General features: G+C 54.4%; 1 protein-coding gene across 1 annotated transcript in view; it reads right to left on the minus strand.

Moving 5' to 3' along the window:
- ACSF3 (acyl-CoA synthetase family member 3) overlaps nucleotides 1-27,492 on the minus strand; it is a 68,156-nt gene that overhangs the window by 26,195 nt on the left and 14,469 nt on the right. Inside the window, exons 5-6 of the mRNA XM_090062678.1 lie at nucleotides 22,435-22,547; nucleotides 5,335-5,461 (exon numbers count right to left, since the gene is read on the minus strand). Of these exons, the coding sequence (XP_089918804.1) occupies nucleotides 5,335-5,461; nucleotides 22,435-22,547 (240 nt within the window). The remainder of the gene's footprint in view (nucleotides 1-5,334; nucleotides 5,462-22,434; nucleotides 22,548-27,492) is intronic.

Genomic DNA, 27,492 nt, shown 5'->3' on the forward strand with positions numbered 1-27,492 from the left:
CAGAGAGCTGTGGGGAATGCATGCAAGTGGGGTGGGGAGAAGTGCTGGTAGCGATCAGGGTCGGTCTGCGCCAGCTCGCTGCGGGGTTGTGCAGGGAATGGGCCTGACTCTGCCTTTCACCCCCAGACACATGGGGGTTAGGAGTCCTTTGAAGACATCGCCCCGAGAAGGGAGGGGAGGCATTGCACGTTCTTCTTCTGGGTTTGCTTCGGCCTCCTACGGCGTGGCGCTGCTGAGACGTCTGCTAGCAGGTGGGACCCCGGCGCTCTCCGGAGAGGACCGCAGGCTTTGATCGAGGCGGCGCTGTCAGAAGCATTCACACAACAAAACTCATCAAACCCGCCCGAAATGGAAGGGAGCGACAGAGCCAGCCAGACTTGACAACGACCCTGCCAAGCGACAGGCAAGGGAGTTAACCATAAATTACCGACATGACAACCACGGCTCCGACTCTCCTCCAAAGAGCTTGGGATGATGCGCTGCATTCCCGTCAGGAGGTACCGACTGCAGCGCGGCTTTCCCAAATGCAGGTGACTTTAGATGTGTCCGCACCACCCCTTTGTTCTCCAGATGTAAAGCAATCCCCTCTGCAGACCTGCCTTTTCTACCCGGATTTGGCATCAATCACAGGTTTCACTCCGCACGGGTGTTGGGCATTGCCACGGCATTGATCTCTGAGTTAGAGAAGTAGGAGGTGTGGGTTTGCTGCGTTCAGCTCCTTTCCCCTGCCATTGTCATGCTCGACGGAGCCGGGTTTGGTTTTTGGGGGCTAGCGGCCACGCTCCATTTCTCACTACTATGCAGGGCGAGGAGCAATAACTTCTCTCCTGAAAAAGGCAGCCTGGGGTCCTCTCTTCCCTGGAAGGGAGAGGAGGGTTAATACAGGAGCTTCCAGTACGAAGGAAAAAAGGCCACCCTGCCTTCTTTTTCGGCTTTCTCCCACGTTCCCCAAGAAACACAGTGAGCACAAGGACACAGGTCCTGAGCAGGCAAGGGAAGAGGCAGCAGAAGGCACTTAGCCGGCACCCAGAAGAGCTAGAGGAGCCGACCGGCTTCAGGAACGAGCCTCTTGCTGCAGAAGGGGAAACATAAGGTATCTTGACAGGTGCTTGCAACAGGGCACGCGGCAAGTTCGGTGCCTGCTGCTGCGACGCGTTTCCAGAGCACATCGGAGAGGAGCGCAGCCTTCAAAAGAAAAATCACTCTGCCCTCGCAGAGCCTGATCCATCCACCCTCCGACGGGACGTGTCCAGCAACGGGGTGGCCTTGGCTAGTCTGCGGAGAAGAACTGATGGAGAAGGAAGCCGTTTGCAAGGTATTAGGGTTCAAAAGCAATACAGGGATTTCCATGGGCTAGTTGGGGACCCTATGCTTCTAGGGATTATGAGCATTAGGACACTGCCATGAAAGCCTTTGGGAGGAAGTCTAGGCAGGATCAAAACTGGAGGTGTTCAACTGAGCTGCTCTTTTCCATGGAAGGGGAGAGCGGAGTGCAGAGCTGAGAGCAGAGCACCGCAAAGCGCAAGTCTCCATGGAGAGAAAAGGAGACCCTTTGAGGGCTCAGCAGTGCACCAAGATGTATGCGCACAACGCCTGTTATTTGGGAATTGCATCCACCGTGGCGCTTTCTCTGGACACGGTGCAGTTGCTACCGACCATGGGAGAAGACAGGCCCGAGATCTGCCTTTTCTACCCGGATTTGGCATCAATCACAGGTTTCACTCCGCTGTTTACTACCACCAGGCCGCAGGCTGTGGCATGTGTCTCTCCACCCCAGCACCCTTTTGCAGACAGATGCCCGTGACAGCTATGCCTTCGTACGGATACATCCGCCACGAGATGCTGCAAGAGTAACACACTCTGTGCATTCGCTTGCAGTAATTATTCTTCATTTGCTGACCTGCTGGTTTCTAGCACTGTCATTAACAATCAGCAGAACGCTGAATTACAACTCAGGCGTTATTAGCAATAGTGCTGCACACTGTTTCCAAGTTTGGTCTCCTTGAAGCTCATTCCTACTCCAGCTGAGAGCATGCTTCCATGTGTCCTTGAAGAGCGCTTGAGAAGCCCTGCGCTCGTGCTGGGTTGGGTCCTTCATCCGGGCTAGACATTTCCCGTGCAGATGGGCCCCGATGCGGATTAGGGTGTGGGCTCACGGGTGTTAAAGCTGCCTTTCATCAGTGCTAGAGGGAGACAGAGCAGTGGTGCCCTGAAGATTCAAGTCCATTCAAGGACCGTGTTTGCACACACACGCGGGGACAGCCTTAGCAAGTTATCCGCGAGCAAGCAGCACGACGCTGCGATGCTTTCCCTCCTCCCAATGCTGCCCGAACACTCGCTCCTCTGAAAGTTAATGACCTTTGGTTAATGCATCTCTTGTTGAAATCCCACCTGCTAACAGCTACCTAGCTACAGCACGCAAGAGCCTGGGCTGCAGGGTGCGGCTTCCCCCGGCCACCACGCAGGACTGGGATCTCTCCCTCTGCACACAAAAAGAAGCATTCGTTTCCAGTAGCGAAGATGACAGTCTAGGAGGGGCTGGAGGCTGCACTGCTGATAGCACACCCCTGGCTGCCACAGACCTGCCGGCATTATGCCAGTGAGGGACAGGGAAAGAGGTCAAATGGCACAACATTTCATGGGCCAGAGGAAACAGAACTAACACCCCCCCCGCAATATCATCCTCCTCCCAGCTTTGCCATAAGGGAGGGCAGAAATTGAGCTGGTCTGGGGAAGCCTCCTGGGCTTCCTGCCTTCGGTCGCTAACCCACCGCTGTCACTCTCACTTCCCCCAACCCCCAAGTATTCCTAGCTTTGGAGGTAAACGAAGGGGTTAAGTTTAATTTATACTGATTTCTATTTAATATCATTCTCTCCCTGTAGGAGCCGGCAGCTGTGAGCTGATTGTACTCTCTCATTATGCAGTCTGTATCGCTAATGGCCTGTGACAAAGGCATGCCATCTTCCAGGCCTTACCCCCGAGAGCCAATTAAGCACACATACTCCCTTCCTGTTTGCAGCGCATTACAATGAAATTAAACTGAATTTCAAAATCATTTTCTCCTAAAGACATCTCTTTACAATAATTAATGCACGCTATTCCTTTGCATTTCAAATATTCATCAGGAGTGGTGACTAAAAATTGTTTTAAGCTGACTGCCCCACACCCTGCAATGTCTGCTGATGCCGAGTCATGAAACCTTGCTACTGGTGTGATACCGGCACTGGAAACAGCACTCGGGGGGGTGTCACAACTCCAGCTTCAATTAAAGGAACCAAAAATTGTAGCATTGCTGGGGGAGAGCGTTTTTTTATGATGTGCAAAATCAATAAAAAGGCCACGGAGAGGGCACTAGAAATGCAGCCCTGTGCTCTTGAGGACTGCTGATGGCACAGCTGGCATGCAATAAGAATGGAAATGCAAAATGCAGTGCTGTGTGCACGGTAGGGCTACGATGGAAGTTCAAGTGCGGCGGGAAGAATAGCGTTTGTTGTATCCGTAAGATTCAAGGTGGCCCAAATGCAGTGGGGCAAATAGGTCTATATTTATTCCATAATACTAACAGCATGTTGCCAGGGAGCCAGGTAACAGAAAGCAGAGCAGGGCAGATTTCATAGATTTCATAGACATCAGGGCTGGAAGGGACCTCGGGAGATCATCGAGTCCAGCCCCCTGCCCAAAGGGCAGGAAGTCAGCTGGGGCATAGGATCCCAGCAAGATAAGCATCCAATTTACTCTTGAAGGTATTAACCAACAGGTTTAACCCAGCAAATGCTATTTCAAAAGTGCCCTGTGGTCCCACTACACTCTAAGCTGAGCCTGGGACCAAAGCAAGTTCCTTGTTGTACTTACAGTTCATTCACCAGGGTGCTGCAGCTGGAGTAATTCTGCCCAGATGTGCTGAGCATGGTCAGCACATGACAGTTAGAGTGGAGGAATAACTTACTCAAGGCTTGTTGCTTCTTTCCAGCTCAGTAACCGCTTGCAGCTAATGATTTCTTGAAATGTGGTACCTTGCATTCTTGGCTAATACTTCTGCCGATAGTGTTTGGTCAAGAGACTGGGAACAAGCATTGTTTTAGAAGCACGTGAAATTCCAGCTGTGTTACTCTGGACTGGATACATGGGGCATGCAGTTTGGTTCATCAGGGTGCTGCTGTCAGACGGTGTTTCAGAGCGGCACTGTTTTCCCAATGCTTATGCAGAGGGGATGGGTCCCCCTGGCACTCTGTACGGTGCCATGACAGCACCACATGAAATCCAAAGCAAAACCAACCACAGACCTGGGCTGGAAACGGTTTGACTGCCACGCAAAAAATGTCATGACACATAGCTCGCCACCCCAGTCCCATACACTTTGCTTTTCCTGCCTGGAATCAAGAGGAAAGGTCCAATACTGAAAATATTCATGACCTAGATAGAAGTCCAAAGGCACACACAGCTCAGGTCACCAAAACCTTTTGTTCACATCTCAACAGCATCACCTTGTTGTTTTGTGGGGTTTTTTTGCCATCACGAATTTCAATTTCAAAATGACAACTTACTGGAAAACTGGCGCGTTTCATCTCAAAACCACTGCAGTGAAACATTTTGGCAACTCCAAGGTTTTTCTCCACATTTCTCTGTTGTGTTGGAAAATTAATTGCACCCCCCAGAAAGCTTCTGAAAGTGTTGGTGAAGTGGCATATTCCAACGAGACGTTCCCTTGAAAACTTCCTGAGGGGTTGCAATGAACCTGCGGTGCCTGTGGCGTGCAGAGCTCTCCATCCCTTTCTTGATGGATGCTAGATAACCACCCACATAAAGGGCTGGGCAGGGAAGCAGAGCCAGCTTTCTTTATGGAAAACCCAATTCCCATTAAGTCAATGGGAACTCTGCTCCTCCTTTCAATATGGCTTGGCTCCAGGTGCCCAGACTGATGTTAATGCATTGCTGTGTTTCAGGTACCGAGCGGCTGCTTGGGTGCTAAAACTTGCTCTGTTACTGGTGGCAGTGGGCCCTGTTTGCAAAGGGGAAAGGTCTTTGAAGGTCTTCTAGGACGCAGCTCCGGCGTTTGAAGACCAGTCCAGCCAAAGGGGGTTTCTGCCCACTCTGATGCATGACTTGACCACACTTAACCCAGTAATACCCCCATTACCCTGCCCATTCTCCTCCCAGAGCTGGGCAATGCGGCGTCTCCTTTCTTCCAGCTAGATGGGGAGGGAAGGGAGCGAGACCCTGCACTGGCACTGCTCCGTGATGACCCAGCCAGCAGGAAGATGCAGAGGAACATGCAGACCTCCCCATGCCCTCACTGATGGAGAAAATCCCCCCAGGTGCTGCCCACACGGTACCTGTTTGGAACCAGCCATCGGGAGTGAAAGCGGCTTTGGTTTCTGCAGGCCGGTTCCAGTATTCGCGAAACACCGTCGGCCCCTTCACCAAGAGCTCCCCTTCCTTGTCTTCGAGGCCGGGGGTCACCTGGGACAAACAAAGAATAAAGGTTTCCTGAGTGTCAAGGATTTGTGCCTCTATCACTGTGTGTCCCCTGGATGCCCCGAGGGCAGGGACGGCCCCTCCTGCCTTCTGAGAACCGCTCGGTAAATCGTGGTGCTCCCCATCCACCTGCTGCGTCTCTCGCTTCAAGCAAGAAGAAGGGACTAAGAACAGAAAGCAGAGCCATCCTGAGTCAGGCCAACAGCCCATCTTGCCCTGTATCCTGGCTCCAACACTGGCAGTAGCAGATAATACAAGTGACTGGTGAGGAGAGGCCGAGGGAACTGGGCTGACTGAGTCTGCAGAAGAGAAGACCGAGGGGGATTGAACAGCAGCCTCCACCTCCCTGCAGCGGGGCTGCAACGAGGATGGAGCTGGACCATTCCCGGTGGCGACAGATGACAGGACAAAGAGCAACGGGCTCCAGTTGCAGCAAGGGAGGCTGAGTTTGGATATTAGGATAAACACTCTCACTAGGAGGGGGGTGACGCACTGGAACGGGTTACCCGGAGAGGTGGTGGAGTCTCCATCCTTGGAGACTGTTAAGACACAGGTAGACAAAGCCTTGGCTGGGGCTGGGATGATGTAGTTGGGGCTGGGCCTGCTTTGAGCAGGGGTTTGGACTAGATGTGACCTCCTGAGGTCCCTTCAACCCTCATTTTCTCTGATTCTATAATCCAGAGGCAGAGCGTGCAAACGGGGCACGTCCAGAGCGATCTCCCCACCTGACAAACAAGAAGTTCTGAGATTGTATAAAGCACCACCTTGGAAGGCATCAGCAATGTATTTACAGAGGTCCCGAGACCCAAGAACTGCCAATTTGGTGCATCCAGCCTGGTTTCCCAGCCCCGCGAGCGGCGCAGGGGATCTCCTTCCGGAGACGACAAAATACCTCTGTAATGCTCCAGGGTGAATACAGCCTCGTGGGAACGGTGAGTCCCTTCCTCCCTGCAGGACGAGGAGGACAGCCCTTGCACCTAATGCAAGGCCAACGTTTTTCCCTCCCAAGGTCTGAAGTGCTTTAGTCTTGCTAAGCTTTTTGCCTCAACCGTGCTCCCCCAGCAGCCGGTGCTGCAGGTTCAATTATACTGTAAACTGCATCCGAAATGCGATTCCTTTTTAATTCCGTGACTCAGAAAACTCAAATGCCACCAACAAAACCTCTCCTGAGTGCCAGAAATCTCTGCACCAGGGCCAGCCAAGATGCATTCGACTCGCCCGGGTTGATGGCATCTCACCCGGGGCCCTGTATCCTGTGCCTTGGGTGTCCTTGGGATCACTGTGCACAGTGCGGCTTTTATCTGGTCGTGTAGCCGCCCTTCCTGGCCCAGCCTTCTTGTTGAGCGGGGACCAGGGCAGGCGCAGTGCAGTGGCACTGTGGTATCATCTGGGGAAATCCTTCCAAACATAAGCACCGGAGCGCCTTCCCCATCAGGGGCTGCAGGTAGGAATGGAGGGGGCAGGAGGGGATTCCCTGGCCACGCTGGAAGCCTGTTGCATGGACAGGTCTGATGCACGGCTCTCAAGTGATCCTTTTGGATGCATCCAGGGTTGCTATGAACAGGACAGGCTCCGGAGAAAGCCGCACTGGTCTCTCCGCGCTGGCGCAGCGGCCCAACAGGGAGCTTCTGAAAAGGGCTCAGGGATAAAGATGACTGGAGAGGAAGGGCTGTGGAGGATACCAACTAAACATCCTGACCCACAGACAGACCGTGCTGGCTGACGCTCTCTGGGGCTGCGTGCCTAGCAGGGGCTGCAGCCAGCTCTCGGGGATAACGTTGTGGGATGCCAGATGCCACAGCCTTTGAAATGACAGCTGTGGAGGACCCCGGAGGGCAGCTGTCCCACTTGGCACTGCCAGCCACCCGCGCCTGGCTTGGGAACAAAGTGCACACCCGCTCTCTCAGCGGGACACAGAGGAGCCCCCGCTCTAAGCCCACCGAATGGAAGGCAGAGTGGCTGCACCCCTGGTGAAAAGCCAGGCAACGCTCAATCTCAGGACACATGCAGGTAGTGCGCAGCGGTACCCTGGGTTTAATTCACCGGATCAAAGCTGCCGATAGACCTGTGTGCTGAGGGAAAATAAAGCAAGAAGACAACCACAGCTTCTTAGGGCGCAGCAAGCAGCCAGAGGGCCTTTCAGCTCGCTTTTGCAAGCACAGCTGGCTTGCCAGACTAAAACTCACTGCCACACGGCCCTGGCTGGGGAATAAGCAGCAAAAATCTCTCCAGTGTGGCTGGCCAGGCTCTGCTGGCAACCTCGGGGGGGCAGAAATAGACCCCTAGTACCTTTCTGCCCATGCAGGGTCCCTTCCAGGTGAGGCAGGTGCCTGGGGGAGAGCAGCCAGACTGGGGGGACACACACTACTGCTGCATGGCAAATGCAGAGGGACCACCTCCCTTCCCAGAGTGGTCAACCCATTCTTTTTTAATGAAGGGACCCTGGATTTATTCCAGAAACAATGCAACCTCCTGGCTGTTATCGTCAAGAAGGGAAGGGCAACGGTGACATTTCTTCCTTCCGCGACCTGCGTGGACAAGCTCTCATTTAGCACCAAGGAGCAGACAAGAAATCTGCTGCGGCAGGAGATGGGGCCTTCGTCAGGCCCAGGGCAGTAACCTGTCTGCTCTTTAGCAGGCTGTCGTTTCAGAATTGCGAGGACGCCAGTAGATAAAGGCTAAAGGTATGTGAAGGTGCAACTGGAGCACAGGCTAGCAGAACCGTGCACAGTGCTAGCACTGCTAACAAGAGCAACAAAGATGTGAAAAGTGCAGCGACGGCACCTCTCGTGGGTTCTGCTCATATAGTGTCCACTCGAAACAGGTCTCTAGCAGCCCCCAGGACTAGTATGGATAAGGCACAACAATGCTGGAAGCACAGCTGCAAGCGATGCAGTATCCAGCATCACATCTGGCAGCCTTTGACTCCCCAGTCCGGAAGACCCAGTGCCCATTTACAGCTGAAGGCAGCCCCGGCATGAGTCCAGAGAGTTCACGCTCATGCCTCTGCAGCCACAGGGCGATGACTAAATGGATTTAACACATCCCTTAGGCCACCCGTGAGAACCCTCTCAATGAACAGCCAGGAAGGAGAGATTTCAGGTCACGGGTATTTCTCATGCTACCTTAAGCTAAGAGCGATTAGTTTGGGAACTCCATGCACAAGCCTGTGTCATGGGCTTCAACTATCCAAGGTCCCTGAAGAAGTGAACCACAAGCTGGGATGAGGGCTGGTCCTGCTTTGAGGAGGAGATTGGACTAGATGTGACCTCCTGAGGTCCCCTCCAACCTGAATTTTCTGTGACACTATAAACCAGAAGACCTACGAGCTGGAGCTCTGGGAGAGGGTGTGCAAGTAGCTTTGGTGCCTCTGGGGGAGGTGGCGGGAGGGGTTTGGTATTGGTCTGAGGGGCCTGGGACAGCCAGGCCATGAGCTCCCATATCACGAGGGGGTAACAGGCAGAGAAGGCAAGGGGAGGTGCACTGTTGGAGTCTGAGCAGACCATGGGCCCCAACACAACAACCAAGTGGGCATGTCTACATGTGCATTTACTGTGCAGTAAGTCACTGCACAGTAAGCGGTTATTAGACCGGCATCTACACGTGTAGGTGCTACTGAGCAGTAACACTGTGTGTGCTCTGACCTGGGAGTAAAATTATTCCTAAGTCGGAGTGCACACACAGTGTTACTGCACAGTACGGTGTCTACCTGTGCCTTACTGCGCAGTAACTACTTGGGAGTAAATTTGCTACCTGCAAACTGACTAGGTGGCAAATTTACTCCCAAGTCAGTGTAAGTCGCCATAGCTACTGTGCAGTACAGGTGCACACGTGTAGACGCACACCTGTACTGCCGAGTTTTTAATTTTCGGTTATGCACGTGTAGACGTGCCCAGTGAGTGTCCAGCTGGTGGGGCTTGGCCAGGGCTATGGCAGATGTCATGGGCAGGTCGATGACAAAGTCTCTTTTTATCACTCCATTTTCCTCCCATAAGCGACTCAGTGATGCTGCCCAGAGGAGGACATCTTCCACTCCCTGTCCTAGGCTCCAACCATTAAACAACACAGCACCTATCCTGCCAACAGAGCATTTCTTTGACTTCAAAACTCCAGCAACGCTTAGTCTACCGTAAAACGATCCCGAATTTCCATGTTCCTTTTATCGACAGTCATAAAAGGCCTGCGCAGACCTCTCGCCATGCCCTCCAAGGCCCGGTGAGCAATCCAGGGCAGGATTCACCTGCCCTCGCCTGTGCCTTGTGTGAATCGAGCTTTGAACGGGCTCCAAATTTCTTGTCATATCAGCTCCAATTCTGGCACCGGCTCAACCCACATCTTATCTAGAGCAGAGCTCCCTGGCAGCAGGCACCTCCCCGTCGTGTAATGTAATGATGTTATGGCTGGCTTGCAAACAGTAAAACAGAAAGGCCGTGACGTTATCTTAATAGGATTTTGCTTGCTGAACTCCGGATGTCACTGGCACTGCTCCCTGGCGTCCAAAGCGCATGCAAACCACTTCAGCGCCAGCAGCTCGTGGTGCTTGAAGGCAGCATAAATTAAAATTCAGGGTTCGAGGCACATCTCTGCTACAGCCTCTGATGCTCTCCCAAATGTAGGCGCACACCAGGCTAGCACAGCGCTACATGTTTCCAGCACGAGGCTCGCGCTGCAGCGCTGTGCAGCTCTCCCGCTCCTCCCTCTGTCAAATCTCCAAGGGATCCTTTGTTGATACACCAGATCTAAGTTACAAGCAGCTGTTGAAAGCATCAGATTGCTAATTGCACCGATATCCTATTCTCCAAGTGCCGCGTTTTTAATGCACGTTTCCCCTGCTTTAATGCATTCAAGCCGCGGTAATGAGCAGACATTGCGTGCCCGGGGAAGGTGGGTGTTTGATTGCTTTCTGCTGGAACATGGATTCAGCAAGTTGAGCCGGCCCAGCCGGCGCACGAGATAAGATTCCATTTTCCACGCATGAAAATAAAAGGCTGTAATAAATCCTCTGAAGGGATAAATCCCGGTGATTATAAAACGCATATTTGCAATGCTTCCTTTGTACCTCTTTATTAGCAGGAAGCAGCAGCGACTTGTAAATAGCTGGGAACTCCTGTTAGGCAGGTAGCCCTCGGGCTGGTTCAAAGCCACCACTGGTTTTGCTGCGGTCACAGAGACCTGCTGCCTCTCCCCGTCGCGAGCCGGGAAGTCAGTCGTGGGCCTTAATGGAATTGGGCCCTTCCATCGGAGGCACCACGTCCCCAGACAAGAAGGATGCTCCAGCCAGGAGCAAAAGCTGAACTTTGCTTCCATGGGGCTCAGGGGGCATCACCCGCTCTCCCTTCCTAAAGTCCAGGCCCTTTATCCGAAGGTGTAAGACGGTTGGCTGCAGACCAGAAGATCCTCTCTTGGAAGAGAAGACGCAGGAGATCTTATGAGGCTCTTGAAAGCATGGCTTTCTCCCAGATGCCTCCTGCAAGTCCACGACCGGATGCCTTCTGCAACTCCCGTCTACATGTAAGGAGGACAGCAGTTGTACTGGGTTAAAATGGGAGGCCTCAGTGGTGCTGGAAGGAGAAGAGGGCACTCTCTCCAGGGGGATGCAGGGAAAACCATGATTTGGTTGCTCATGAAAGCTTGCATAAGCTGTAAGGCACATCTCCACCCTGCCTTTTGCTTGGCTTCAGGCTGACACAGCTAACCACCTCTCCTCACTATCCACTTGCAAAGTTGAGGTGCTTCACAGTTTGGATATAAAATGTTTTCGGGGCTCAGCGTGGCAACAGCAATTCTGCTCCCCCTTGTCTCCCTCACTACACCTCATGCTTCTTCCACAGCTGCCTCCCTTCACACCCATGGGACCCCCCGTATCCTCGGGTACCGCAGGCTTCCTGTACCAGTGCCAGTCACCCTGGTCTCCAGTCCAGACCATATTCATGCCCAGCACAGCACAAGCTTGCGGGGACAGCTCTGGTGGGGCACAGCTGGCAAGCACATTGCAGCAATGAACCCCTGCGTAAGCCATCCTGTGATCCCTAACCCCAGATCCCGGCTTCTCATGCACTGATAAGGAAGGTTTCCATGCTCACGCCTAACGTGAGCGTGTTTCACTTATGGATAAGGACATCAGGACAGCGCCGTCGTTCAAGCTGACGCACCTCGTGAACAACAGAGCATGGACGCGTGCCCTGCAAGGGAGAGCTTTCCCCACCCGGAGACACCGGAGCTGCGCTCTGGCCAGTGCAATGCACTGAAACAACGCTCAGCTGTCCTCTTTTACAAAAAATACCCCACGTCTCCCTTGATAAGAGGCAATTACAGACAATTTCCTCTCCAACCACACTGTAAGGAGCATCAGGGTGCTACTGAACAACGACCGAACTCGAATGGCATGAATCGAACACCCACTCGTGCAGATTGGAGCCCTTCAGATGCCAGCTCAGACACCGCAGGGGCAAATTCCTTCCAGCATGAAACCCATCCCATTTAAAGCAGGAAAACCCTTCCGTGACTGCAGAAGTGTTTGCTGTTCAGATGCTCCTGCACAGAAGTAAAATGCTGGGGGGGGTCATCACATTATATTTGTAAAGAAGTGACTACTGGGATCAAAATCCTGACAACCCCCTGCCTTTGCAGCATCTAACAGGGGGAGAACCATTGTGGGGGGTGATGACACTTATACAAGTAAATGAGCAATTGCATTACTCCTCCCACAAATCAGGGCTTTTTAAAAAAAATGTGAAAAGGTAGAAAAATACTTTAAACAGTAAAAAAACAAACAAACCCAAATCCTGAGAGAGCCAAAGTGCTCACCCCGCTGCCTCGCACACCGCATGGCTCTTCAGAACTGGCCACGCAGCAGCCTCGACGCGCTGTATCACAAAGAGGAGCCATTAGCCATATGCTGCTGCAGGAGAGGACTGTATTTGGGCTGCGATCTCACCCCGAGGAGCCATCACAGCCCTCGCTAGCATAGGCAGAGTAGCCAGCGGCTGCTCCTCTTTTAGTGGCCACTGCTGCACACATGGCTCGATGCCAGAGCGGCGTGTGTCCACGGGGCACGACTTTACGATGCTGTGCTTTATTGAAATGACTTCTCCCCTGTCGCCTCCCTTCCCCTCGCCCCGCCGACCACAGAGCTCAGCAGCGGGCAGGATCTATGCTTCATGCCTCCCCTCCTCTCCACAGCTTGCAGCATCGCTGGACACAAAAAGGCAATGCACCTCCATCGTTCAAGATCCCCCGACCAGGAGCTGATGGGCAGAGCATCACCGGTACAGCACATAACACACCATCACCATCTAACAGCCTCATCCCAGCTTTGCTGCAGAACTGGTCCATGGTAAGGACCTCTCTCGTAAGCAGGCAGCCAGGACGGGTCTCCATTCCCAGCATCTCCTCCACAACTCAAGCTTTATTTTATCCCCCGCATTTATCACCTGGATTTCTGAAAAGGAGTTTTGTGCCCACAAAAAGGGCAGGACAGCCCTATGAGCTCTGAACCCCAGGAAAGGCACCTCTCCTGGAAGGGGACACAGACACCAAGCTCACTGGATCCCTGGCCTCATCTCTTGGGGCCTGAATGGCAGCGGTGATTTCAAGACATGCGAACCTAGCCTCTAGGAAGCAGATTGAGAGTATCACCTCATTTCATAGCAAGCCCCAGTCACCAGCAGACAGTACCTGTAATCTCGACCTACTTGGGCCAGACCTGAGCCTATGTCCTTAGTGGTACAAGGCTTGCAAGCACGTTCCCTGCCTCCCAGGCCAAACTGCTCCCACTAAGCTCCGTGTTTTTGTGCGAGCATCATCATCCCTAGGAGCTCCATGTCCCGCAGCAGGCCATTTCACCATTTTGACACACTACAATTTTCCTCATGTTGAAAGAAGGCAGATTTCTGATCCCCAGGGACATAACACAGAGCAAGGGGGTGGGGGAAACAAAAACGCCAGAGCCCAGACCGTACTCTACAAGGCCACATCTCACATCTGTTTTTGCAATGTTAACTTTTCATAAAAGGGCTAGGAATAACGCAATCAGTTTCCTTCTCACGCTGGAAGGTTATAAATTTAAAAGCAAAAGGGGAAGCAGAAAGATGGGGCTTTGGATGTTATTCCCAGGAACCAACCCGCACTTGGAACAAAAGCTGTTACACATCTGAGAAGCAAAAGGAGATCTGTGTGTGTGTCCATGTGTATTTTCTATATTACACACACATGTACATAAAATACATGCATATATAAATATGTGTCTATATGTGTGTGTATATATATACACATACATGTGAGTAATATATGTGTGTATTTTATGTTAAACACACATATGTAGGTATACACATGCATATACACATATAGATGTATGTATGTGAATATGTGTGATGTGTGTGTATTTTATCTGTTACACATGTGTATATAAATACATCTGTGTGTATACATAGATGTACACATGTGTGTAACATAGGTGTGTATGTATATATTGGATATCTGTTATACACATATAATACACATATGTCTGTACTATATATATATACGACACATATGTATACACACACACACATGTGTATATATGTGTGTGTGTGCGCACACATGCGAGAGAGAAAGAGAAGCAGAGATTTTAGGTGCTACAGATCTTTAAAAGTCATTGGACTGATTAAGTCCAGAACCACAGACAACCACCCCAGTGTGAGAAAGGTCAATCTTTCGTTGCAATTATTTCCCAGGCACAGAACTTCTTGATATCTATTAATACCGTAAACAAGAGTAACGTCCACCCCGAAATGCCAGCTGCTCCACACCCCACAGCTCTTGTCTGCCTTGTTTGGAGGCTTCGGGAGGTAATAACCAAGGTGAGATGTCAGCACGTCTTCCTACTGCCCGCGCTCTGTTCATTAGGGAGATATTCCTGGAGTGCACTCGCACTGCCAGCTTTGCTTTTGTGTGCTGGGGCAGGCAGGAGATTCAATTAACGTCCCACCCTGTTTGCTTTCTACCGGCCTCACTCACAAGCTGCGGCTGGGAGAATCGCAGAAGTCAGGCTGGAAGGGACCTCCCGAGGTCATCCAACCCGACCCCCCGCCGGAGGCAGGATCAGCCCTGTGCAAGCCGAGAAAGGAGAGCCCAGAGTGCTAGGATGAGTACTCACTGTGCAGACCAACACTGCGCACTTTCCCTGTGCTCCCTTGCCTGCTGGCACCACTCTCTCTGCCGTGTGCAGGAGACGAGGGCTATCCACCACCTGGTCTGTCAACGAACTGGGGTATTTGGTGGCTGCTGGCAACTAAAATCTGCGGCGGGGGGAAAAGAGGGGGTACAAGCGGTAGCAGCTGACAAGCAGGGGCTCCGCTGCTGGAGGTGGGTCTTCTAGCTCATGAAAAGCCCTGTGGTCTGGATCCAGCCCACAGGCCCAAATCAGCTAGACGCCCCTGTGTTCTGGGGCACAGAGCGGGTTCCTGCAGTGCTGTGCCCTGGACCTTGGGCCCCTTGGCACTGCCACAATGCAAATTTTATTATAATTAATGAGGACCTCTGTGCGAGGTGCTGCTAGAGATCCAGGGAATGGCCAGGCATGCTCAAATTGGAGAGAAGGGGGCTGGAAGGGAGCTCCAGAGGTCACATCTAGTCCAACCCCTGCCTGAGGCAGGATCCGCTCCGTGCAAAACAGCCCAGATAAACCCATTGCTCAAACTCTTTGTAAAACTCCTGTCAACCCTGACACAACACCAGACATCACACCTGCATGCGGTGTTGCAGCAATGAAGTCCTGGGCAAGTCCCATCACACCCCAGCCTGCCACAGGGAAGTAGGGGGACCGTGGCAGCTAACGGCCTGCTTCTGTGAAGGTTAATATGCATTCGAGAGATCCCAGGTAGAGGCTGCGCCCCCCCCATTGCAAAGGAAGGTAACACCCCCCCATATCAAATCTGTCCATGGAGAAAAATTCCTTCCTGGCCCCAAATAGGGTGTCAGTCTGATCCCGAGCAGAGGGGCAAGACCCTCTAGCCAGGACCCTCTGGCTTTAAGTCCAGTGGAAACACTGGCACAGCCCAGTCCCCATCCCCAGCCTGGGCAGCAGGCAAGACCCAATGACTCTGGGAAAGGCTTAAAACCCGCCTGACACCTGAAGCAGAAAGAAGGGCAGGGGGCAACCTGCAAAGCCCAGCACAGGAAAACACAGGCATCACTACGCCTAGATCATCCCCGACCGGTGGCTGTCCACGCTCTCCTTGACCCCTTCCAGTGATGGAGAGTCCACAGCTTCTCCAGCATCTGCTTCCTGCCAGGGAAGAAGTCTGTCCTGTTCTTCGATCTAAAACAACTTTGCTAAAACTAGGAGCAAGCGTGCAGGACTTGGATCTGAAACAGAAGAGGATCCTGCTGGAAAGAGCCTGCTGCTTGCCCGTCACGTGGAGACAAGTGACACCAGTTGCTCCCAGCTGCGATGGGACAGGGATGCCCGGGCCAGCCAGGGCACGCTCAGGGGACTTCTTCCCACCTCCAGCGCAGCAGGGCAATCCCAACAGAGAGCTCCAGGCTTGAGAGAAGATGGATCTGGCCACCGGAAAGAAGGACCTTTTTGGCAGATGGGCCCTGCCTGAACAGGGGGCAGGTATGGGGGTGCATGCAACTGGAACATTTCTCTGCAGAAGATCAATGCCAAGTCCTGACCCCTCTTAGCGGCCCGGCTCCCCCGTCAACCAGCTGAAGCGGGAGCAGATCCTTGCACGCCTCACCCTCAGTCTACTCTTCTGCATGCCAAGATCTGGGGACGTCTTGCTTGATACGACATAGACAAGCAGAGCAAGACGAACAGCGAGCGTCTTTCAGCAAACGAATAAAGGCCAAGCAGGGATGCTAGGGGCTCTCGCGATCCAAAAGATCATGGGAAGATCCAGCTGGAGGGATAACGCAGCAGCAAACCCAAGTTGAGGAGCACGGTCCTTGCAGCTTTCCCCAGCTATCCTTTCCTCATAGCGGGGCTACGGAGAGGTTCTGCGGCCACCCCCACCCCCCGCAGCCGGGCAGCGGATGCTGGGTTTCCTCTCCTGGAGACCATGTGTGGCCTCTCCTTCAGCACAACGAGCCCTGCAAAGCTGCCTTCATCCGTATAATTACCTCCCACGGAAGGAGGCTTCCCCTCTTTCCACCCACACACGGCATCACCCCCGCACAGGAAACAGGCTTCTGCTGTCGACCCGCAGCAGGAGACTTCCATCTATGCAGGAAGAGGCTGCTACCCCCCTGCCACCCCAACCCATTCACGGGAAAGGCTGATGCCTGCCGGCGAAACACCCCCTCCTCCCTAGAAGACGCCTCCCCAGAACACAGACCTCCCTCGAGAAGGAGAAACACATTCTCCACCTTCCCGGCAAGCTGAATGCTTAATAAAAAAAGAAAGTGCTGCACATATGTCTAAATGCGTCCCAGTACAGCCAGGAAGCGTTACAGCGCAGCCGGGATTTAGGATAGTAAAATGCGTGGCCTGACAGTATATTCTCCCCACAGGGGACAGCAACTGCCCTGTGTCTTATGGTACAAAGAGCCAACGTTCATTTTTAGCATCGTCTGGAAAAGACTGGGGCTATGAAACTATGAGCTGCGTCAGCCAAGACGCAGGAAGGAAGCAGCAAGCATGGGGAGGAACGGCTTTCTTCAGGAGACAGCCCGAGCACGCGGGAGAGGACGCGCGTGGTGTCGAAAAGGCGATGACTGGGAGCATGGCCGAGGTTGGCTGGCTCTCGAGGATTCACCGCACTCTGGGCAGAGGCGATGGGGGGTCACGTCTAAGGGCCGCACCTCTCGTCGACCCTCCTTGTCTTGCAACCCGGGGCCATTCCCAGATGTGCCTTCAAGCCTCTGAGATGCCCTAGGGGGTTCTCCCCAGGCTCTGCAAGGGTCTGAGATTGCCCTGATCCCATTGCAACGCTATGCAATGCAGACCACGCACCCCACCCAGGGGCCGTGTCCTCCCACGCGTGTCTGCAACCCCGCGGCCCCTCTGCCAGGCCTGCGTGTAGGTGCAGGCAGCACGCGACTAACAGATGGCAGAGACATGCGGGGGAGCCAGGGAGAGGAGGAGCCTGCGGACACGGGTGGCGGTGGGGAGGGAGGGTCGCGGCAGCGCTGTTTCCGGTCCAGGGCGACGGCCTGCATACGGATAAACGGTGAGATAATTACAACCCCAAAAATATATATATCTATATTGGTGCGGAGGACAAAGCCCCAGGCAGCCGCCACCAGCCCCTCGCACCCATGCAGCCGTGGCACTGTAAAAGCCCTCGCTAGCGCGGCGCCTTATGTACGGCTGTGAAGCCATTTATTTATGGACAGACCCCCATTGTCAGGGCTGGGGGCTGGGCTACCATGTAAGCGATTACGTTTGGGAGAAGAGGGAGGGGAAAAAAAAACCTCTGCACTGCCGCGCACGTGCACATACACGTGCATGCCAATACATAAATAAGAGCCCAGAGAGACAATGCCCGCTAAGCTCACAGGGTTTACAGCCGATGCCAGCTGGGAAGTTACGGTGTATGAAATATGCATCAAACTGAACAAAGCAAACTGAAATAATCAACACGAGGAAGAGGAAGGGTAGGGGGAAATAACCCGTTTGTATATGCAGTACATGCCCCCGTGCCCGAATGCCAGCGAGGGTGACGTGGGTCAGAGCCGCAAAAGCAGGGGAAAGTGGCTTGAAAGCTGCTGAGTTGAGAGAGAAAGCTTGGAGGTGAGTCAGGGAGTGCTATCCCCTGCCATGTGCCTTGTCTCCCCCCGGCAGACCGTGGAGCACTGCACTGGCTTCCCAAGTGGGATCAGCCGCATCACCAGACCTGCATTCACCCACTGGGGTCTGCCCTGGACTAGCTGCAGCAAGAGGCCCCAGAGCTGCCGTCATCCTGGAAACAGCGACCGAGACCTTCCAAGAAACATGGCATGGGACCTCCAAGCACTTTGCAAGCATTCATGCCCACATGCACACCCCGCCCCGCCAGCTGCCTAGCACACTAATGCAGGGGATGCCCACGGGTCAGGCACTGAAATGCAACCACTTCTCAGCTGAGCGGCAGCAGCTGCTTTGTAAGAGCTGAGCGTGGTGGCGTGGCTGCTACGGAGAGGAAGCGAAGATGCCAGAGGAAACCAGGAGGGCAGAAGGAGCCAGAACATACCCGTGTGCGCTGGGCAGCAGGGCCGCAGGAGGATGAATTACCTAGAAGGGTGGAAGTGAAGCAGCCCCCGGCATCACAGGCTGGAAGGGAACATCTGGCCTTTCCCCAGGCATGGACGTACCTCCTCGAGCCCTCCAGCTGCCAGGTCGAGGAGGTCGTCCGTGATTGTTTGGAACCGGATACGGAGAGAAACAAAACCCATCTTGCAGCTCTGGCTCCTCCGCAGCCTCTGGGGACAGCGGGTGCAAGGTGCTGGGAACAGCTTCAGTCCCAAAGCGGTGGAGAAGCTAGGAGCTGGTCCAGGCGGACAGTGTCCACCGACATGCAGGGCACACCGGATGAGAAGTGACTCAAGAGCGGGCAAACGTCAATCCCCACGTACTGCCCTTTCCCTCCCCCAAACGGACTTCATCCCCCGCAGAGCTAGGAGGACTGGGAGGTAAAGAGCTGAGGCTACGAAGCTCCCAGGACCCGGCGTAGGTAGGAGTGGATTCCAGCACTCACGGAGGGGCGAGAGATGGAGCAAACTCTGAGCTAAGGAGATGGTCGCTCTCCCGGGTGTGCCAGAAACGAGCTTTGCAAAGGTGCTGCTTGACCTCTCCCTTCTGCAGGGGATACCACGTCGCAAAGATGAACAAAACGATCCCCCGGGCACCCACCGGGAAATAGGCCGGCTGGCACCGAACGGCCCGGGGAACGCCTCGTGCAGATGGGGCAAGGATGAAAGCTGGGTCAGCACCAGCAGGACGAGGGCAACGACCTCGTAGCGCGCTGCACAGCTCAGCGGATGATTTGCTTGGCTACCGCAGCCTCTTCCCTCTGCTCAGGCAAGGCAGCGAGGCCACAAGGCTCCTGGCTGAAGCGCCAATGCCTTGCTGCCTGCCCTGACAACGTGCCGCAAGTAGCAGGAGGATCAGGGGAGCCTCACGAGGCCATTTCCAGCCTAGCTCATTAGTGTGGTCCCACGGCCCATAGGGAGTCGCTTCCCGCCCTGCTGATGCCTCCCTCACCAACCCCTGGCAGGCTGAACGCCGCGTGACGCCATGCCTATGCGGGTTACCCGCCCTTCGACGCGTGCCCAGACTCGAGGCCAGATCGCACTGCCGCGGCTGCTCTGCAGTTATCCCGGTGCTGTTGCAGGCGTGTGCTGTGCTTTCCGCGGGAGCGGTGCAGCCCGTGTCCTGAAAGCCAACAGCACGTTCTGGAGGCCCCGGGGTCTTCCCCCGCACTGCGTTATTTGGTCATTTCTCCCCACTCTCAACATCAAACCCTGGGGAAGCGCCTGGAGCCGGTGGAAGCTGAGTGGTGTCTCTAGCCAGGTGCCTAGGCTTAAGCAAACCAAGGAAGATGGGAACCAACCTCTTTTTCTGCATTGGGCATTTGGGTGTTTAACCCTTGCCTGCCTGCAGCTCTTTATTTTTAGCCCTTCCCTGACATCCTTTCCTGCCTGGTTGTGGTCTGAGAATCTGCAAAGCCCTGGACAAACATTAACTAAGGCTCAGTCCTCAGCAAAAACTTCTCACTCCCCACAGCTTTCACATACAGAGGCATGGAGGATGAGTCTTGCACAGGTCAGTAGGCAAAACCAGTGGGGGACCCAGGAGTCCCGGAGCATAGGTTTACATCTGAAGAGATGCGGAGCAGTTGCAAACCCTCCCGGCACTGCCTGTAAGCCAAGCCAAGCACGTTTCCCTCGGAAGGCCACGGTGAGATGAGGGTCAGGGCTGCAAGGTCTTTTCTATGTGAAGCCTGTTTCACTGAAACACACGGCTATCGATTATGAAACCCCCAAAGCATGCGTAGAGCTGGGGATCCTGGCTGGCCAGGCCAGGAACAGGCTTCTGTCACGGCTCCCAGCCACGGGCACGGAGCAGTTAAATCCTATTGCTAACCCTCTGCCAACACCGCTGCCACCTCCAGCAGAACAGGTGCGCGGCAAGCGCCTCCGAGAGCGTCAGGTGACCCGCACCTGGCGGATGGCACGGCCGCCGAATGCAAAGCCGGGCTGCTCCGGCTGGCAGCCTTCGGGTCATGCAAGCATCTCTCTCCTGGCGGCAGCCTTTGCGGCTCTGCCTGGGTTCGGGGCCGACTGCCGGGGTGCACGTGCTGCCCTGCCCTGCCAGCAACGGGCGGCGGGGCTGGGAAATCCCCGCTCCAGCGAAGCAGATGGGATGGTTCCCTTCCTCGGCTGACCTAGATTCGGCCCCAGAAACTTCCCGCTGAGCCGTGGAAATAATCGGTTTAGAGGCCGGGAAAAGGGGCAGCATGGGCGAGACGGCGCCAGCTGTTTGGGCTCGCACGCAGGGAATTATCAAGACAATACCCAGAGGTGAAGCGTGCGGCCTCCCCGTATGCTCCGAGTCAGGCGTCTTGCAAAACGCACCAGAACACGCAGCGAAGCCCGAGGGAGGTTTCGATGGCAAGTCGGCCTCGAGTCAGCCATCAGCCAGAGGCTCAGGGCCAAGCCCGGTGCTAGGGCGTGTAGCCAGCAAAGGTGAGACTCTGCTGTGCAAAGCTGAGCCTGCCCGAGGGGCTGAATTTAGTTTGCAGGGCAGAGCAAGGGAGGCACCCAGCGGTGGGGAACTGGGAGGGAACGCTGGCCAGGGGCACGTCTATTGCCCGCTGGGGGCAACAAGAAAGAGCAAAAGACAGCTGCCAGCTCAGGCTGGAGTGAATGACCGCCAGCTAACGAGGCCCGGGTTCCCCGCTTTGAAATAAAACTGGCGTTTTACAAAACCAGCACAAGCCCACAGCACAGCACGTGCTCTGTTCCCATCCCAGCCCTGGAAGCACGGCTCCTCCCAGACACGGCTGCCTTGCAAGCGCTTTCGTAGTTTAGACCTGTCTGTAAAGGGCACCGTGTTCCTTCTGGGTGAACGGCACTACAGGACCGCCGAGACGGGTTAGACTTCACGTTGCAACTCAGCACCAGGCATGCAACGTAGCTTGCTTTCCTATGGTGTGAGTGAACGCAGTGGGTTTCTGCCCACGTGAACAAGTGTGGCAGCGTGGGCTGGAGGCCGGCATACTGCATGGAGGTGCAGCAAGAGCTTGCCACGTCCCACCTCATGTTCCAGTCCTGGCCTCCCCAGACCTCTCGCACAGCAGCGCTTCCCTGCTGGGCTCCCCCAGCTGCTTGGGCTTCAGTTTCAGCTCCAGCCTGGAGAGACAGTCTCCTTTGAACCTGCTGCCTATCACAGGAGCCATCTCTGGCTAGATGGGAACTTACCTCCGTCAAAGCCGGGCACCGCTCAGCCCTGTTGTATCCCACGGTGGTGCCAACAGCTGCAATAGGTTATTTTTCCACCCACTCAAGCCCTCCCTGGGGTTTGCTGTCTCTTCTCCTGAGTGCCTTGGAGAACCATGGAGGCCTAAAAGTGCCATGCAATGTAATAAATTAGGGGTATCAAAGTCATCAGACTGAATCCGGGGCCTGAGGCTGATCTGGCTGCGGATGCTGCATTCAACACACACCCTGGACCGGCCCCGTGTGCTGCGTGTCACATGCGGGGCCAAGGCCAGCGCACACTGCACGTGGCACGTGATCCGGTCCGAGGCACGCCACAAGCAGGGGATGGGTGTAGTCGGAGACCCAAAGGCAGAGTTCACAGGGTTGTGCAGGCCGGATCTGACCCCTGGGCTGCGCTAAAAGATAGCACAATGCCCAGGAAAAAGAAGAGCCCAATCGCTATCACGGAGTCACGGGGAATGAGCTTCTTTTCCGGGCTCTGGGGAAGCAGAAATGCCTTTCCCCCCACCCCATTTGGAAGCCACGGGACAGACAGCCCGGCTGCACGCTACCTGGGTGCCGTGCTCGTCTCCCTGCGCGTGGACAACATACGCCGGGCCTTCCTTTCTCGAGGTCTCGGCGGCAATGCGCACCTCCACCCCTGGCAGCGGGGTCCCCACGGAGCCTGGCGGGAGAGGAAGCAAGGGCATGAGGTGGTCAGATAACACAAAAGAAACGATTCAGGGACATCACGGTGAGGACTGCTCCCCGGCCTCGGACGCTTGACCTGCCGGGGGGCTCCGATCACACATGCCTCGTGCACGTGCGGGCAGAAGCTACCTGCCGTTGCAAAAGCAAAGTGGATTTGCATTAGATCTGGGGAAAACTCTGCAGCAGTGAGGCAGTAGAAAACACTGTCCAGGGAAGTGGTGGGACCCCCTTTCACTGGAGACTTTCAAGAGGAAGTTGACTAAGCCTTGGACAGGATGTAGTCAGTAAGTCCTTTGCCCCAAGGCAGTGTTTTGCAAGCCTGTTGGGTTAATGTCCCATTTACTGCCACTTCCCTCACCCCGGGAGCCCCGGATTCCCTCACCGGCAGCAACAGGCCGTGGGGACTTTGGGGGCATGACAAGCAGCAGCTGCAGCATGGGAAAGGCTGAAAAAGGGGTCTGTCCACCCCGGCTGCACTGACCCGCCGCGGCACAGACACCGGGGTGGGGGGAACCTCCGTTCCGGCTGGTAACTGGTACCCTGGTTATGCTGTGGGGTTCATGCAGGACGAGCACGGTCTGCCTTCTTGCAAGGGGTTGGCCCCCAAAGAGCCCTTCTAGCCTTATGTGATTCTGTGCTGGAAATGCCTAGAATAGCAAACGCTTCTCCGTATCCGAGCCGGTCCCTGGGGTCACTGCCAGAGCCGGTGTCAGCATGGCCTCACCGCTCAGGAATGGAGCAGTGCTTAAAAAGAAAAATCCCAGAAGGCCCCGGCGTGAGAGCAACTCATGCCTTTGGTGCCGCACCGGCTCGCCAGAGCAGGCAGAGGCTTAACGGCGTAAGAACAGCCAGGGGTTAGCTCAGTTTCCTATGACATCAATGCACCGCCTATAAAAAACGGCGGGAGAAAAGCGGAGATCAAAACGCATCGTTATGTTACAGGTTTCGGTTTTCAAAGCAGGGGAAAAACTGACACGGCATCAGGAACAACTGCCTGCTATAAGCGGCAAGATGGGCCAGCAACCCGGAGCTTCCCACACGTGCCGACAGCAGGAGTCTAATCGACGACCTTCGCCGTGAGCGAAAAAGGGGGTGCGCCGGCCCAGGAACCCCCCACGGATGAGCTGGGTTGTTTGCCAGTGGGCCCCTTGCAAAGCACGGCAAGCCAAGGTCGCAGGCATTTGCTTCTGGATGCCTGGAGGGTTTGGTAAAAGGCTGTCCCCGCACTGGGACACTGCATCTCTGCGCCTAACGCTGAACCCAGGCCCAGCCACCCACGAGGCCGATGAAAGCGAGCCCCCTCGGGGAGCATCTATCTCCAGCCATGCTCAGCAGTGTAACAGTACTGTCCAAGTGCTGTCTACTAAAATGGGACTCGTGTCCTGCAGCAAAAATATGGGGTGAGATAGAGGCCCATCCCACACGGAGGGTCTTTTTCTTCCTCCCTTTGTTTTTTGCCTTGAATCCCAAGGGACTTTCTTCCTCCTTGCTAGCCCTCTCCTATGCAAACCTGCCACGGCTTCTCATCTGAGACACCCCAGCCTGGCATTTGGCCACACGGGCCAGTTGCCAAGGAAAAGGATCTGCTGCCATACCCCAGATGTACGCCTTCCCTGCAGGATCCGCGGAGAGCAGATGAACTACGAGGGAGTGGGACTTTATGGCTAGAAAAACAACCCCACCAAGGAGCAGATCCAGCACGAAACAAACAGCAAACCAGGTGGCAGCTGCGCGGCGGCTTCCTGCTGGGCGTGGAAGTTCAGCTCCAACGTTTCCTGCGGCACTAAGGTCTCTCCTCAATGAGGGGTGCTAAGCAAAACTCTTCCATCTCACCTGGTCGCAGACTGCATTTATTTCATTCTCCCCACCACAATACCTCTGCCCCCCCCACCCCCATTTTGCACTGGAATTGCCTATAGATGTGCATGTACTTCAGATGCAACTATAAGGCTTTTTCGGGTGAGTTGTGGGGGAACTTGAGGTCAGTGTCACAAGTGATGGAAAACCCAAGGAATATTTCGAGAGTTAAACATGCCCACCCACCACAGAGCACTGCCTTGCGTACGTGGGGTGGTATTTTCAACACCCCTTTCCCCTGTAATTTAGGAGCCTATATCTCAGGTCCTTTTTAGCTCCTCTTCACAAGGAAAAAACACTTAAGTGCTCAAAGAAAAAGGTGTAGCAAGGGACGCTGCCTGGACAGTGGGCATATTAAATTGGAAACGAGACCTACATTTTTAAACAAGAGGGTGATTTAACACTGGACCGAACTCCCAAGGGACGTGGTGGATTCCCCGTCACCTGGTATCTTCATCTTAAGGTGAGATATCTTTCTGGAAGAGGCTTTAGCCAAACCTAAGGCACTGAGCTCAGTTCAGGGGTAACGGGATGACCCACAATGGTGTGAGGTCAGACCAGGTCACCGAACAGGTCATCCTGGTCCCCCAAACCCTAAACCTCACCCAGGCCTTTAAAGAATGGATCAGAGACCCTACATCACTTGGTGCTTGTGAAAACATTGCCTTCACCCCCCTACATGTCACACAACACCCAAATCTTGATGGGGGTTTGCCCTGGAGATCTCCACTTCTCCCTAGAGAAGGGTCCCACCTCTCTTTGCTCCTTTGCAACCTGAACGCTGATCCCCATCGCCCTGATTCAGGTCAGAAAAAGCAAACAAAGGATCGCTGCTCTTCCTGGTACGCAGTCGCGTGTGCGCGTGACTCGATCACAGCATGGGCTCCCCGCCCTGTCTTCAAATGGGGTTTCATCAAGTACGGCAATGATTTAATTACGGGGACAGGGGGAGGTTTCAGATCATAATGAACTAGAAAAAAAACCCACAACTCCATCCATTTACTTACTACATCAAATTCACGTGGTAAAAACAGCCCTGCTACTTCCACCTCCCACTGGGAAGGGGTTTATCAGACCCTCTCCCTAAAGCATCTTTTTGTTTTTAAGCAAAAATGACAAACCTTTGGAACCAGAGGTCCATAAACGCTGGAAAGATGCTGACAACGTTAATTATAGCTCTGCGAGCGCGACAATATAATTAAATCTCTGTGCAAAGACAACGACCGGAGCTTCCCGGGCCCGGGTGACATTTTAAAATAAAAGAGCACGCCGACTCTGACAGCGGAGAGGTGAGCCGGCGTCCAGGGCCACGGGGCTGCGTCGCTGCAGGGCTGTAAGCGGGCAGAATTCAAGGCTAGGACTGGGGAGGAACCGCTGTCCCTTCACCTTCCCCGTTCCCAAGTGCTCAGAAACGCTGGCGACATGCCCACCGTGTCAGCCCTGCCAGCATCACCCAGGCTGCAGCCAGGCGGAGTGACACTATTATTCTTTCACTGGTTCTCCTCTGCTTAAAAAAGTTGTCAGCTCTTCCCAGATAAATTTAATTGGCCTTGCGGTCTATGTCCTTCGGTATCTGGGGACCTTGATGCTGTGATGTGTGGTGGTGTCCTGGGAGAATTGAAACAGGCCAATGATAAGGCGCTCCCGATCTCACTGTCAACAATACATGGAGTCCCTGCTGTAGGAGCTATTAGCCGCCTCTGATCTAAACCTCCAATTAAAGTGGTGATTAGGTCCAGCGAGGCATTCGCTGTCCATGAATTATTCATCTCCCTTCACACTAACAGCACCGGGGGGATTAGAATGAGAGCTGGTGAAAACAGAGGCATTTTAAACAGGGTTTTAACCATATACAAGCAAACATTTATCTTTGCAATTTTTCATCTTTGCTCCTTTCTGGGAGGGAGGCTCCCCTCTCCCCTTTGGGGAGACACAAAACCTGCGCAGCAGGGAGTTGGTGGGTGGCAGGCCCTGGCTGCCCAAGAGAGCAGCTTTTACAGCTCTCGACCCACTCCAGCAACGGTGACAGAGAAGGGGCGGCCGTGCTGGGGGGAGAAGGGTGTCCTTCGAGCTGTGAGAGAGTCATGAGCTCTGAGGCAGGAGCTTGTGAAATTGCAGATAAAAGACACCTTTGGCTTTTGCTCAAAGAGGAGTCTGTTGTGCAATCCAACGGGCATCGGGCTTGCTGATGCGCGGGTGCCTGAGCAAGCAGGGCAGGGGGAAGGCTAGCTCTTTACACCTGTTTGCCAGTGGGCTAACACACAGCATTTGGGCTGCACCCGGGAGAATAAACATTAGCCGCTCTCTGAGCCAAAAGCCCAGGCTGAAAAAGATTTCTTTCCTTTATGGCCTCCCTTTGCTGCACTTGTGGCTTGAGCTCTTGCAAGTCCAGTGCACCCCTGGACACCGCGGTAAAGTGCCAAGGGTTGCCAACACCTTGCCTGATGCTGGCACTCCTGCCCCCGCTGCAGAGCTGTGCTGGGGGTCACCATACCGGCTCGTCAGGAGAAGAAGAGCTATTACAACCCCATCCACTTCCTCTGCCCTGGCACCTTCCAGCATCACATTCTCGAAGCAGGGGAGGCCTGTAGCCCTTTGTGCGATGCCAGAACAACCTTTCCCTTTCAAGCCCACGGAGCATAAGCCAGAGGATTATGTGCCACTGAGTCTCTCCTTTTCAGGGCAGGCCGGTTGTCCTGCCTCTCCTCTATAGATTCGCCCTTTCTGCTGCATATCATGGACAGGTGCGAGCCCCATCCAGTCCTGCTTTACTTCCCTTCCTCCGGCACCCCCAGGCCCTCGCTGCTGCGCCAGCCCGTGACAGCACGGACCCGCTGGCTGCTTCACCCCCAGCAATGGATGGCAGCCTGGGAGCTCGGATCAAAAGGCCTTTTCAAAGCGCCAGTGAATGCTGCCTGTGCTTCGCCCATCTGCTTCTCACCTGGGACTTCCCAAAATAAATGAATCAAGTCTGCTCACGGCAGACCCCTTTGTAGACCTGGAGCAAATCTCTAACCAGCCCATCCCCTTCGTCCGTCCTGGACGGGGGCTCCAGAGGCATT

Source organism: Crocodylus siamensis, chromosome 9 (assembly GCF_052110815.1).
Source record: "Crocodylus siamensis isolate JL-2025a chromosome 9, ASM5211081v1, whole genome shotgun sequence".
In the NCBI taxonomy this organism is placed as follows: domain Eukaryota; kingdom Metazoa; phylum Chordata; order Crocodylia; family Crocodylidae; genus Crocodylus; species Crocodylus siamensis.